Source organism: Lactuca virosa, chromosome 5, assembly GCF_052849685.1.
Source record: "Lactuca virosa cultivar CGN04683 chromosome 5, Lactuca_virosa_CGN04683_v6, whole genome shotgun sequence".
In the NCBI taxonomy this organism is placed as follows: domain Eukaryota; kingdom Viridiplantae; phylum Streptophyta; class Magnoliopsida; order Asterales; family Asteraceae; genus Lactuca; species Lactuca virosa.
The window spans coordinates 171790943-171806889 of NC_136430.1; the positions used below are offsets into that span (position 1 = coordinate 171790943).

The 15947-nt window shown below is 36.5% G+C and overlaps 1 protein-coding gene across 1 annotated transcript; it reads right to left on the bottom strand.

The window, feature by feature from the left end:
* Nucleotides 1–1061: 1061 nt before the first annotated feature.
* On the bottom strand, nt 1062–4801 carry LOC145115306 (putative prolyl 4-hydroxylase 4). Its single transcript, XM_079051577.1, has 7 exons — nt 4549–4801; nt 4374–4431; nt 4034–4138; nt 2674–2731; nt 2253–2428; nt 1631–1700; nt 1062–1550 (listed from the first exon to the last, which is right to left on the bottom strand). Exons 1-7 carry the CDS (start codon nt 4665–4667, stop codon nt 1255–1257), a joined length of 882 nt encoding a protein of 293 aa, XP_078907703.1. The 5' UTR covers nt 4668–4801; the 3' UTR covers nt 1062–1254.
* Between the last annotated feature and the right edge of the window lie 11146 nt (nt 4802–15947).

Genomic DNA, 15947 nt, shown 5'->3' on the forward strand with positions numbered 1-15947 from the left:
AAATATAAAAAAAATAAATTTTTTGTTTTATCTTAAAAATATATCAATATCGATGTCTTTTTGTAGAGAATAAAAAATCATGAATTTTGGTATATTTAAAATAATTTTTCGATAAAAATAGCTTCTTAAAAATTAAAAAAACGAAAAAAAAAACTATGGTTTTGTATATATTAAGGTAATGATTAACATAGTTTAAAGAAACATGTTTTGTTGGAAACACATGTGTATTCTTTATCCATTTCCGCTGGTACAACGGAGGCTTTTGCGGCAAAAATAAATGAGTGGCTGTGAATGATTCCCCCATTCTCAACCTTTTTTTATTTTCTCAATTGAACTTACCTCTCTCTCTCTGTATATATATATATATATATATATATATATATATATATATATATATATATATATATATATATATATATATATAAAGTACTTGTGTTTCTTTAAACATAATAAGTATTGTAAAAATCGATCAACTCGGCGGAGTACTCGGAACTCGGCATTGCAACATAACGATTTTCTTAAAATACCATAAAAAAATCGGAATCGATGAAACTTGGGTCAAAATGGTCAAACCGGAGTATATTGGTTCAACTCGGTCTATTGATTCTAACTTGATCAAACTCAATAATTTTGATTTTTTAAAAAAAAAAAATCGTAATTATTAAGTAATTAATTTATCGTATATTATATATTTAGTTATTTATTAAAATTGTTCAATTAAATTTGATGGAAAAAAAAACAATAAATAAATAAACACTAAGAATTAAATGAACTTCTGATACTTGTTATATGTACAATTTCCTTAAAATTTATTTATTTATAATTTACTATATAAAAGTAATTCCTTGCAATAGGCCGAATACCTAAATACTCACTACTCTTGGTCAACTGAGCTAGTAACACCTAATGACTTTTACAACATTTCCCAAATAACAACATACATACATTTCTTATATCGAAAAATAGCAATATATAACCTGTAATATCGACATAACATACAAAGTACTTAAATTTCTGTATCTGTAATAACAATATATAACAAATAATGTATACTAGCCATATTTAAAAAAATACATCGGCTAAATTTATAACAAAAGTAAAGTACCTCACATAAGACCTCATATGCATCTTTTTAGTCATAAAATGATCATCCCTCCGCAATACAACACAACCAAAATAAAAAATAAAATAAGAAAAGGTATATATATCAGAAAGTTAAGAGCAAAAATTACAAGATACAGTGGGAAAAAAAAGTTAACAAAGCTTGCAGCTTCTTCGGCAATAACCAGGAAGTTCAGGAGTTCCAACCATATACTCTTTATTCTTAGTGCACTCTCCCAATGCAGCCCATCTCTCACAGTTTTCATTCGCATCTTTACAATTTCCACCAGTATCAATAATCTTGTCAAATGAGTCAACATGGATCCATTTGGTGGCTGACCATTTTTCCCCTTTGAGCACCGGGCAGCCGCCATGGAGGCTGGTGGCATCCGGGATGGCTGTTGGGTAGAGGCTGAAGAATAGCAGTGCGTCTCCTTTTTTTGGTTTTACTATTTGGTTTTTTTAAGAAATAATTTAGATTTTGATTTGATAGTGGAGATTAAAGAAGGTATAATTATAATATGCTCACCTGCGATTCCTTTCTTTGCACATTCGGATAAATTGTCATTTGGTTTTGTCGTTTTGTGACGAGAAGCCTCCTATCAAGATTTTAAATTTTATCAGCTGAAACATGACATGACAAGTTGTACTGCATTTGACATCCATTGGACTAGTATTGTGCAACTGATGTCAATGGAACAAAAATTACATTTTTTTGTCCCACCCAAAAAGACGGGACATGGATTCGCACCCGATCTCTCGTGTGTACAAAAGACTAAAAAGCCCTCCTCATCCTCATCATCGAAAATAAACAAGGAATAGCTTGTCCAGTCCCATCCTGTCTAGTGATGTTCTATATAACAAATGCAGCCTACGGCTGCATTTGTTACACTTGACAAGACTGGACGAGACTGAACAAGCTTTCCAGGGCTATTTCCGATGATGAGGATGAGGAGGGCATTTTAGTCTTTTGTACACGCGAGAGATCGGGAGCGAATCCATGTCCCACCTTTTTGGGTGGGACAAAATATTGTAATTTTTGTTCCATTGACATCGGTTGCAGTACCGGTCCAATGTATGTCAAACGCAGTACAATCCGTTTTGTTGTGTCCTACATGGCATATGAAGCCTAACATAAGTTTTGGACTAACCTCTGCGGATGGGAAAACCGTTTCGCCACCTTCTTCAACATCGCTGAGATACATGAGTACAGTTGCTATACGGTGTCCACCATGTGCAACATTTACAGGGTCAGTGAAGTAATCGAAATGTGGGTCATACTTTTGGCCATGCTCATATCTTAATACTTGCATATCCTCTCCGTTTTCTGAAGAAAAAAATATAAAAATTAACATTTACATAAAGTTGAAAATAATCTGGTATTTGGGATTGCATTAGATTAGGACTAGGAAAGATGTAAATGGGACAAAAGTTGCAATTTTTTTTTGTGCTGCCAAGAAAAGTGAGATGGAGCAAGACGTGATAGAGATTTGCTCTCATGTCTTGTCTATGCAAAAGACGTGAATGCCCTCCTCAACTTTATTATAAAGTGTCTCTCATAATGGAACATACCTTTTGGTAGGAAGGTCCAAGTTGCAATTTTATCTTCTATGCCAGCAACAATTGGATCCTACATCAAGTGCAAACGGGATTTAAAAGGGCAAGAATATATTTGTAATTCCCATCATATCATTGCCTTTAGTTAGACATACATATATACCTATCTAAATAAGGGATATTTCTGTAATTCACCCAAACTGTATTTTTTTCGCCTCATAAATAATTCTTTGGTTTAATATTATATTCTAATAAGATAACAGAAGGATCTAATAGTTCATTGAAAAAAAAAAGTCAAATTAAAGTTGTATTAATATATTACAGAAAGGAGGCTTTCTCAAATCTCAAGTCTGAACATTTTACAAATTTGCCCTCTCAAGCTCAAAGAAGTTATGTTTTACTTAGGCAGAAATAAAAAACTCATATTATTATCTCGTGTTCTGACTTCTGACCTCATAGTTTTCCAATTTTATGCAACAAAATGGTTTCTTTGACAAAAATCCATTTCATGTTAAGACAAATATATGCAACCATCTTTCATTTAATAAGTGCTATCATGCAACGATTTTACCTTTTTACCAATTTATGCAACAATATTTCACTTTTATTTACCGATTTATGAAACAAGGGTTCACACTTTTACCAATTTGGCAACCCATAGGAATTATGCAGCCATGTTTTAAACGGTTAGTAAAATATTGCATCTATTAGTCCTAAAATGAAACATTGTTGCATATTTTTTCATTAAAAAACACTCTATTGCATACATTGGGAAGAATGTGAAATATTGTTGCATAAATTAACATTTAACCCTTAATACAAAGACCTAATTGCCTGAGACTAAAACACCGGAAACAACATAACAGTAAATCCACAGACTGATAAGTGCATTACATTATGTGTTGGTGTTCTAGCAAATAATATTCTCAATCCCATTATGAATACTCAAATAACCATTTAAAATACCATGAATTTAGGAATTTCACCCCAAAAGAAATGATTAGTTTCACTTTTTACGAAGATATACAATGATTTGAATACAAACCACTTGTTTTAGAGTCACATGTGGGCTTTTGGCTTCTACTAGATATAATAGCATTCTATATTTCTATTAAGTGTCTGGTTATTTGTTAACCATTAAGGGGAAAGATGATGTACTAGTGCAGGGATTATTTATGGTGGGCATCTTGATATTTTAAACATATTGTGCATTTTGGGACATAAGCATTTGGCATTGATGTTTTTTAGATACTCATAAGAAGCACTCTTAGCCAATGGTAAATGGTAATCATATTCATATGTTCACTAAAATCCCAATGTTGTTTCAAAGTGAGAATCAATTGGCAATAGAAGTATAAAAGATTCATAGAAGTACCTTGTTTTTGTGGATAAACATTCCAGAACTTGTTCGAACGTCACTAAGCTTACTCTTACCAGAAACATTATCTGCAACTGCAGATCTCTTCAGCTCAGTTTTGGCCTGTTACATAACAACACCCAAAATTCTCAAATTCAGTTCAATTACTCCCTTATCTGTTCTTGTAATGAGTAATAGCAATCACAAACATCTATAATCTTTCCTATAACAAATCAATCGGAAGAAACAAATAATCAATAACAAACTGTTTGTTTTTTTTCTGTCTTATTAGTTTCATACGTTAATGGCCAAATCTAAGTTATAATAGAATCTAGAAAAGAAATCAAGTGCCACTCACAAGGGAAACCATGTGATCGCATTCTTCCTCTGTAAGAAAACCCTCGTACACGAAAGCCCTGCATAAATCAAATCACGAAACAAAAACAAATAAATTGAACCGGAGATTCTGAATTGACGGATAAGCTCAAAGATGCGTACAAATAACTGGGGGAAAGTAATCAAATCAAACTGACCTGGGTTTCCATGAAACTTGTTTGACTTTAGATGGATTGATGATGGCCGAGCTGGAGGATCGGGATACGATGAACAGAAATGAAATCAGTAGAAGATGAAGAGGAAAAAGAGTAGCCATTCGTTACTTTTAGCTATATGTTTGCAATTTCTGTTCTCACAGACAACACAACAGATCTGCGATAGATGTTGTGCTTCACGAAGTCAAATGAAGAACCCATGATACAAGCTGTAACAAAATTCAACTACTTCGCTCCACAATATACACCTTTTTTTAATAAATCCACATAAATTAAATTCTCCATCATTTATGTAATCATATTATATATAACTAGATCCTTTTTTTTTTTAATAAATCCGCATAAATTAAATTTTCCATCATTCATGTAATCCTATTATTATAAGTAGGTTGTGAGAACTTTGTACTATATGGTTTTATTCAAAATAATATTTGATATATCAACTATATGCCTATGCGTGATATCAATTATTTAATTTTTAATTGTAGGAGATTTGAAACAGAAACGAAAAAAACGGCTATAGAACATTTATTTTGAAATTTAATAGAATGATTTATCTTACATATATAAACCCTTAGTAAAATATGGATTTTAAATTTAAGAAAATAAAAAACACAAGAAAATGACTAGTAGAAAAATAATAATTCAAAATATCCTAAAAAATGACATGTGTCAAGTTCAATGATATCATGACATTTGACAAAAATGATTTTCATTTATTAGGTTATATATTAAAAGTCCTAACCCCTTTGAACCGTGAATTTCATACATTTCTGAATTTGGCCACGTTAGTTTACGAAGGTTGTCAAATTTAATCAATGTTTTTCCTTTGCCTCTCTCACTTCCAATATGGTATTTACATATGTTCTCCATCGACTTTTTCGCTTGGGAATACCCACCGTACACCATCGTCCTTCTCCATTTCTCATTTTGTTCCTCTTTTTCTATATTTCTCTCCAGAAAAAAGAAATCATTACAATCGTCATCGTCGGTGTGGAAGAAATCATCGTTATCGTCTTCATCAGCGTGGAATCGGCTCGAATTGGTACTCTGAAGAAAGTTTGATATTCTATTATGATTGAATAAGATTGTTTTTGTATGTATATATATGTAGACTTGTCTATGAGTTGATCACATAATTGAAGGAGATATATTAAGTTGTTGACCTGTAGAGAACAAATGGAGACCAGGTTGGAGTCGACGAAGGACGGAGAGGCCACCATCAGTGGCAGCGTTGAGGATGTCTACAACGACGATCGTGCAATTGAGGACCAACTATTCACGCCGCCTTGGATTTTTTCCGTCGCCAGGTATATTGTTGCTACAAGCAAACAACTACCCTTACTTTAGTGTCTGCTAATTTTGTGATTATGATTCTTTTCTCTGAATCTGTATTTTAACTGGTATATATGGGAAACTAATTCCCCCTAAATTCTCTACTCTCAGTCTCTATCTCGGCTTACTAGTATGATATATCTTTCCTTTCTTTATCTATGTAAATCAATTGAGTTATATGTCACCGCTATCAAGGATTCTACAACCAATCAGTTCTAGGTCATTTTACAGCTAAAAATTGACCCAACCAATTTATTTTAATTAATTCTTAGAAAGGATTCTACAACTATATGTTGATCTATAGCACTGACATGTCTTATATGAATGCTCTGTCTCTGGACTAAAAATTCAAAGTTGTTCGGTACATATTTGTATAGATTTTATGATGCAAAAGATACACATTATAGTTATAGTTTATCTGCTCATCGTAGACAGTCATGTAACACCCGTTTTCCAGAACTGATCAGTCGGTGACCTGAAGGGGTCAAAAGTACGGTTTTGGGGGAAAACCATATGCCACGACGTAGTGGGCTAATGACCACGACGTGGCATGAGAATTAGATGATCGTGTGTCCTTATGGACGTCGCGACGTGGCAAGCAGGATGCCATGACATCATGGCGAGTGTTGAAGCCTAAGACCACGAATTTTAGGGTTTATTTCGTATTGTGACAACCGGCAAACTTCTGGTCAAGTCAAAGTCAAGTCAAGGTCAACGGGTCAACTGGTCAACTCAACTAGTGCTAATATGTTAGGGATTACTTTATCTTTACTAATGTATGACTCTAAATCTTAATGCAAAGTAACACTTAAAAGTTTCAAATGTTCAAAATTCTAAACCCTAATCAGATTGAGGGAAGTAACAACTCTATAAAACACTATTACGTGCCCTTCGGGGGTGTATAACACTCAAAATAGAATGTAACTAAGTCTAAGGACCTTGCACTACGAAGAAAAACATTAATAAAGGCCCCCGGCAAGGTCTCTCTCAATCTCTCCCACTGTATCTTTCTCTCTCCCAAATCTCTCCAAGTATGTGAAACCTCTCCCAAATCTCTCCAAGTATGTGAAACCTCTCCCAATTCTCTCTAAGTATGCGAAATCTCTCCCAATTCTCTCCAAGTATGTGAAATCTCTCCCAAATCTCTCCAAGTATGTGAAACCTCTCCTAAATCTCTCTAAGTATGTGAAATCTCTCCCAATTCTCTCCAAGTATGTGAAATCTCTCCCAAATCTCTCCAAGTATGTGAAATCTCTCCCAAATCTCTCCAAGTGTGTGAAATCTCTCCCAAATCTCTCTATGCACCTTCCTCAGTCGAAAACAGCTCAAAACCTAAGGAGAAAACCCAAAAGAACCCTCTTGGTCTGGAACGCTCTTGGTCCGGAACCCTCTTAGGCCGGAACCCCTCTCTACTTCGGAACTTCTGATGGATTCTGGAATGCCCTAGTTGCTTCGGACAATCTCGCAAGACCGGAAGGGTGACTCCGGAATAAGCCTCTCATCCGGAAGAACTTGTTTTGCTTCGGAAACTCTTAGCCGGCTTCGCACCTCGGTCCGGATTGCTGGCTTCGCTCCGGACTTTCGCATGGACTTCGGAATCCGAGAAAAACACTCCGGAACTCGTCTGTTGACTCCGGATCTTTGAGAATGACTCCGGAATTTTGGAATTGACTTCGGACCCTCGCAGGCTCCGGACTCCACTCTGGATTTTTGTCTATTTTAGACTTTTTCATCATTTTAAGGCATTTTGACGTCGGGAATTCCTCCAAACTCGTAAATTTCATATCTTAAACCCCTTAAACCCCTATTTTGTGCCAAAATTGATTATTTTAAACATATTTATATAAAAATAATACCCAAGATTTTAAAGGGATTCTAGTAGATAAGGAGGTTTGACTTTGTGATGTGATGCAAATCCCTCATTTCCCATGCAAATCTCAGTAAAACATCTATTATCCAAAGAGAACTAAGCCTTGTACACCAGACCTCCAAGCAAATGTCAAGTCATTCCTTATCCCTCCACTTAGAATACGTGAACTCCTCTTCTCCCATATCCCACTTCTCATTTTCATCTCCAGCAAACTCCTAAGAATACTCTCAACTCCTTCAAGCTCCAAGTTTCATCCCTTCAAGGAAAATTCCCAGATTTTTGGAAGTGTTCATCTTCTTTGACTAGTGATTCTTCACAATATTCCTAAGGCTCCATTATATTTACACAAAATTTTTCTTAGGATATTTCTAAGTTCAAAGAAACTTCCAAGTGTTGGAACTTGGAAACTCCTTACATCTCTTCAAATCACCCAGCAAACTAAACCAATGTGAACTTCATACCCCACCTTTTTCTAAGTTTTTTTTATTGTTTTTGGGGGAGAGTACAAGTCAACTCTTGTTCTAAATTCTTGAATAATTGCATGTATACGTATGTTGAGATGTGTGTGTAGAAGTATTATTATTTTATTTTAACTATTCATGAATGTGAGACTTCACAAATCTCATGAAGTTCAGAAAATATTCTCATCACCACATAAGGAATACTTTGTTTACAAAAGGAGCCTCCCAAATTTTTGAGTATGTCCAGCATACCCCCATTATCCATGGCTTCTTGTCTAGAAGTAAAAGTTGTTGAAATATATCTTGATATGTTGACACTGTTTCTATAAGTCTTTTGAAAATTTGGAACTTTATGCCATATTAGTGACTCTTTGCAAACTATTAGTGATTATTTATGAATATTTGAGATAAATAATTTCACCAAGAAAATTTACAAATAGAGCCTTTACGACAGAAAAATTTGCATGTTATAAAGCTGCTGTCATAACTTCACATAAGTCCTAGTTTACACAAATCATAACTTGACACCTTCCGACAAATGGGGTCTCACTTAGTAAATATTAAAGGGAAGAGCCATTTTGCCGACTTCTCTAATATTGGGCTGAGTGATAAATATGCAAAGCGGATTATTTTCAACAAACGAAACGCAACGAAACGAAGCGAAACGAAGCGAAACGAAACGAAATATCTAGTCAACGAGTACAACTACTATTATTTAATTAGTAAATAATGGATTTCACGATTGTTCAAAAATTTGTTAGTATTCTAGTCAGACAAATCTTCACAGTACATATATTTATATAAATAGTGTACGCCTAAAGTCCTGTAAGAGTTATAACCAGAGTCTCCTGGAGGGGGAACGGGAATTTGTGTATAGATCTATACGGGGTTGACACCCCGCACCTTCACTGTTTGCTACAGCTAGACCGGCCAATCTAGGGTGACAAATGTCTTAAACGAAACCGACTCCTGAAGAACGTCATAACGGGAACTCCGTCATATTAGTATGGTTATAACGACTCACTAGAATATATCAGAAATGTATTTATACAGATTTCACTTTTGGTTTACAAACAACTATATTTTGGTTTGTTCAAATGAAACTTTTCTACACAAGTGTTATGGTTTTTCAAAGCTACTATTTTATACATCAGAAAATATAGGATTTTCTGGAGGAAACAATTATATACGATTTCGAAAACGACTAACTAAGACACACATGCAACTATACTCGAGTTGAAACAAGTCATACAACTATTTTGATAAGAAAATATTGGATTTTCTGGATTTCTAAACTATCATCAAAGTTTTATACAAAAATGCTTATGAACTCACTAACATATTTTATGTTGACACTTTTCAAACGACTTGTATTCTCAGGAAACCAATAAGCAGGTTGTGGATCGCAGACTCAAGATTATTTTGCTATATTTTGGATTTGCTTACTGATGCCTCTTTTGTGTAAAATTTGAGAATATGAACATGATGTAAAACAATGTAAGCTTGTTATATTGATGTATGATGTTTGGATTTGCTATGTTTCATTTATATGCAATTGTTATGATATTGCACAATGAAGTCACCCGCCTCCGGACGTTTCTGCCGTTCTGGTCCGGGGGTGTGACACGTATTTAAAGCCTCCAACTCAGGATTTAGGGCATCTTCTTCAGCCTCCAACCTTCTAAAATGAAACCCCTAACCTCCTTGAAGCTTTTGGAGCTCATTTTGCAAGATTTGATGATCTTGAAGGAAGAACAAAGAAGTTTGGTGCATAGATCCAGTAAGCAATCCATCCTTATCTTTGTATGCATCATATGGACTCCTTGTAAGTCCTCAAGCTTTCATTTTTGTGATGGTTTCTTATTAGATCTAGGTTTAATGTCATGTTTGGCCTCATAAGTGATGTTTGAATGGTTATAAGAGATAAAGTTTGCAACTTTATGGCTCTCTATAGTCCCTAAAGAAATATACCTTATGGATCTAGAATTTGAGGTAGTGTTGGGAGTTTTGCATAAAGCTATGTAACACCCCATTTTCGTCTTATAGTATAAACGACCAATTAAGTAAATAAACGTTTTTGATAGAAGACTATTTAGGATAAATAGTCTTGATGAATGTTGTAGTAATCGCAAAACCGAGAGCATGCATATAGAGAGCACCCAAATCTGATTCATAAGAGGAAGTTATGATTTTTAGAAGTTGCAGCGCAACAACGTGCAACATAGAAACCGAAATTAAGATCAGCTGGTTGTTAGAAAAAACAATATAAATGAGAGTTAAAGATCTCGTCAATACCCATCCGTTGATATAAAGACAGTCGATAATGGTTATCGTATAAGAAAGTTATAATTTTTATACGGACTTTAACAATTTAAGCCTATAAAAAATATAACTTTAAAATTAAAGTGAGAATTAGCCGACATAGTCTAAATGAAAGTTGTAGATCTCATCGATAGTTACGCGTAGATATAAAGAACGTAAAAACAAAGCTCGTATGAAGAAGATATGAATTTCTAAAGAAACTAAAAATTCGCGCAAAGACAGCCCAACGCGGCCCACCAGATTTTCTCCATGTGTCACCCTCTGACTGAAGCCATGTCACCAGTCCTGAAAAGATGCATGATGCGTATCTATGGTGCGCGGCGTGCAACCCTCCTATAAATAAAAGTGATGGGAATAACGAGTTATAGATCGATAGATTCTAAACAGAAAAACAAGAATGAAGTAATCAAAGAACACAAGAATGGATCAAGTAGTGTCGAATGATTAATAACTCACACCTCAGAAGAGCTCGATGAAGAACTTCGACTGTAGAGGTGTGTTTAGGGTTACAATGCAAAGGTATTAATTAGAACGATTACCTGAAAGCTATACATGCATGCATAATATATACGCTAACCCTAATGATAATCCACGGTTGGACAGGCACAAACTGGGTAAACAAAACAGACCATTAACCGAGCCCAAAGACGCAACACTTAAACCCAACAATCTCCCCCTTTGCGTCAATAGAGGCGAGATACTAGTTTGGTTGAGAAAGAGCAGACTTCTTCACTGTCTTGAACACCTTCAATATAATGGCCAAAAGAGTGTGACGAAATGCTATATACCACCGAAGCATGTCAGAGAAGTTCTTCTTATCCGTATCACTATTCTGTTTACACCTGTGAGTTATATCAAGTACGTGCTCCAAGCAAGTTGTGGAGAACAGGTGTTTATCAACAAGAGCGAAAAGAAATTTTTCACCTTCGACTCTAGTGAACATTACAGTGTGATGAACCGGATCTATCTTGCCCATTTTCATCTTATATAGATCACTTGGCTTCCCGATAGGCTTCACAATAGGCTTCTTTCTCAAAACGTTTGCAATCTCCTGATCCAACTTAGCAACTTCAAGGATGTAGGAGCCCAACATTCTCTTAATGTGATCGAGGATCGGCTCATACTGCTCTTGACTAGTAAGCAGAATATTGAACAACAGAATCCAATCGTGTGGGTTCAGATTTGGAAGATCAGCTAACGAAATCATATGAACCGAGTTATCAGAACCTTGGGTCACCCTGAACTTCACATTGATAAATTTCCTAGCAGCATTCGGTTTTAATACCTTGACAGAGGTTATTTTCTGAGCACTCCATGTCAAGTATTGGGGTTGAGCAAATTCAAGATAATAATCGATTAGATCGCGATCAACCTGTGGATGAGGAGAAGGAACTTCAACCGTTGAATCAAAACAATGGAACACGAATGCCCTACAAGTGATGGGCATGTCAAATTTAGAATCCCTCGAGTTTTGATATTCAAACGAGGCAACAGGTTCCAGCCAGTGAGTGCTGGGAGATTCAATCGCTTCTTTGATTAATCTTTCCCGGGTCCAAGGGGCAAAGAGAGCCTGCTTGCAAACCAGAGCATCTTGAGCTTCTTTCTGCTTTCGCTCTTTCTCTTCTTCCTCTCTGGCTATCCTCAAATTTTCATTGATCTCTTTATCCCTTTTCTTCCTCTTTAAAGCCTCAGCAATCGTTTCTTCTTCTTCATCATCACTATCTTCCACAACACCCTTCAGTTTTTCCTGTCCACCAGAACCCGAAGCTACATTAACCTTCGGTTCGGTTTCGATAATGACTTTGGGTGGGATTGGAGGATTTTGATCAGCTTCTCCCCCTTGTTTCGGAGTGACCACAGGCTCCGTAACACCCTGAATCTGACTCAATATCTGAATAGCAGGAAGAAGTCTAGCAGTCAAGTGATGTCGGATAGTAAGGGTGAGAACAGGATCATGAGCATTCACAAGATTACTGAGAATCGAGAGAACATCCCCAGCACAACTTTTAAGAACTGCCCGCTCAGTCTTAAGTGATGCAATTTCCGTATGGGATTGAGAAAGATGAGTTGACTGGACTTCAAGTTCTAAGAACTGCCCGCTCAAAAAGATCTTTGACTCATGAACGAGATATGTTACTTCTGTTGTTGCTTTCTGGCAGTTAGATGTGGAAGCATCCACAGCCTTTGTAGATTTGTCAATTGAGTCAGTATATTGCTGAAGAGCAGTATCAAGAAAAGCTTTTAAAACAACTTCGAAATAAGTTGCGGAGGAACCAATCAACTTGTCAAGCTTATCATTGAGAGCTTGTAAATGTAGCTTTGTCACCGGAGCATCATCAACATCTTCACTTGGAAGTCGATAAGGACTATAATAAGTGGAGTCAAAATCAAAGTTTTCACCTCCCAGAATAGGCTCAGAATCTGTTGAATGTGATGGTGAGAGAGGTTTAGTGGTAACAGGGGTGTCAGTACCAACGGTATGTGCCCCCGTATCAGATACGTTGACACTCACCGAAGGTCCAGTGGTTGTGGTTGTTATAGCTTGAGAAAAGATTGGTAGTGGTAGTGGAGCAGTGGTAGTGGGTTGAGAAGTGACAGGTGGTGGAATGGGAGCAACCGAGATTGGGATTGTGGTTTGTTTTGGAGAATGAGGAGGAGAAGGAACATGAATTTGTACCTCAGGAGTTGGAGATCGGGGAGGAGTGTTTCCCCTTGGTGAGCCTTCATGTTGAACTTCCTCTTCTTCATCGGCTGGTTGTTCCTCGTCAGCAGAAGGCGTTGATGCCTTCGGTCGATTTTCCATCTTCTTGACCTTTTTCTTTTTGGGTGCTGAAGGTGCAACTTTATCAGCCTTACGCTTTTTAGGAGATGAGGGACCTTCGTTCTCAGCTTGCTTAGACTCTGGTTTCTTCCCCCTCTTGGCAGGTTTGTCAGCAACCTCCAAAGCACTCTGCATCTCAGGAGTGAGTTGGCGTGGACCCGAAGGTGTCAACTTCCTGTAATCAGCCATAACTCTACTTTTACTAGAGACACATCGGCTCATTGATTCAGGAATAGAACCGATGTATATGAATTTTGTAGGGTCAGTTACAATAATTTTGATCGTGTGAAAAGTAGCAACAGAAGACAGCAGAGCATCCGCCATGACAGGAATCTGAAAAGTGTCAATGGCTTTGCGAGTGACTAATGTCCAGAAACGACCACATGAAATCTCAGAATGTTTGGATGAGGAGTTGAGGCTTTGCACCAGTTGTGACCAGATTAGGGAACCATAATCCAAGTTGATTCCATTGTGGAGACCATAAAGAATAGTCAAGAAACCTTTACTCGCCCCATCCGACCCTGCAACCCTTTCTGCTAACCCCTTGTAGAGAATTGTAAGCAGACCATTCCATTGAGGTGGTAAACATGACTTCTTAAATTTCATCACCGTAGTTAGAACGTCCATGTATCCCATGTCATAGAGCATTGAAAACAACTGAGTTGTGGTGATGAAATCTGGTGAGATGACAAAAGCATCTGCAGCAAGCCGTAGCAGAGAACAAAAGCGTGCTTTGGATACATATGTCTTTTGGTTAGAGATATCGAAGAAAATCCGTTCCTTGCATTTGTCGTATGAAGCAGTGAAATAGACCTGTGATAGAAGGGACATGGGAACTGATTCGGCTTGTGTAAGAGCAATCACCAATGGAGAATACTTGAGACACTCGACAACGTGAAGCATGTACGAATCATAAAGGAAAGGATCCAGTTGAATGATGAGATTCTGATTGGGTTTTATCGTAAGCAAAGAGGATGACACTGTTTGATCTTGAAAAGAGGATGATTCCGCCATTGTTGTAGTGAAGAAAAAGATGAACAGTTGTATATCATCGGTTATTTGCAAGAGAGAGGTTGAATAAGGTAAGGAGGTACAGTAGGTGTGAGAACCCCCTTTTATATCGTTGTCAGGAGAGAGAAAATATCCGTTGTGATGATGATACGATCTCTGAAACGTCGCCTGAAAAAGCGCGATTTGACAGCTTGGTTTCCCTAGATATACGTCAGTAGGCATGGGTGTAGGAACCGTTTCAAATTCACGCGCCCAATTCAAATGCTTATCCAATTACCGTCTCTTCAATTATGAAAATACAAGCAGCCACAAACTAGACTCATTCGTTCGCTTCATGTTAAGCAACCGTCGCTCCTCCATAAGAAAGGGAACCATCATATATGTTAGAACCGAAAGCACAAGTCTGAAAAGTGCCATTAGTACCACAAACAAGAGTTTGGAAAATCATAAAGATCTTCGTGCAAAAGTGTGCCAAAGAAAAAAGAAATAAAGCAAAACATTTGTGGGAGTGAAGTGATGTCTATTGAGACACGAAACTGTGGATCCCGGGCACGAATCTCTTCCATCAAAGTCAAGAGAGACTGGGAAGTGTCTGTGTGGTTTCCCATGAATTACGATCAAATGTTTGTCAAGAAACATTAAAAGGCATCTTTTCAATTATAGGCTTTAGTGGGTAGTCTACCTTCAACCGAACATCGATACTAAAAATAAGACCGAAAGTTGGATGAAGTACTTGTGAGACCGATGTAACCTGTTGAACAAGTAGGTTTGATAAAATATTCAGTAACTGGATGTGTTTTAGAAATCTCAAAAAAAAAAAACCGGATCTTATGGGAAGAAACGTCCTGGCGTTAGACAGTTTCATAAAGATCACGCAAAAATAAAAAGAGATTTCGTGAGGTTACAAGTAACAGCTTGAACATTTTAGTGTTCACCGTCAATTCATTCAAGGTGTTGGATTTTGGGTCTCACTTAGCACGTGGTAAATGAAACTAAGATCATCAACACAGAGATTGTGTAACCATAAACCTCAGTGGTAATTGCTGAGAGTCTCAAGGGTTACTGTTATGAAACGAAACTTAATGGAGAAATGTGAGAAGATGGTGAAGGAACCGAAAGTACCTCGTCTATATAAGAATGACAAAGAAGAAAACTCTTAACTCACTATGAGAAGAGTAAGGTAGCTCGTGACTTGAGTGATTTTAGCAGCCTGATTGGGAAGAAACGATTAGTGTGTATCAAATCATTAAGGCTTCACTCATAGTCATGGAGGCTTCGGTCTACATGCAACAACATGCTTCTAGGGACACTAAACTAGTACATAGATAAGAATGTTATACTTGCCCATCGTCATTGTGTTTCGCATCTGTGAACTGAGAGATAAAATTTAAAAACACATAGAAATATTTTTGTAGTTTTTGGATGTGTCTGAAAAATAATAAAAAACAGTAGAGAAAATATTTTTGGATTTTTTGGAATTTCTGAAAAATAATAAAAACAGAAGAAAAAATATTTTTGGATTTTTGGAATTTCTGAAAAAAATAATAAAAACAGAAAAGAA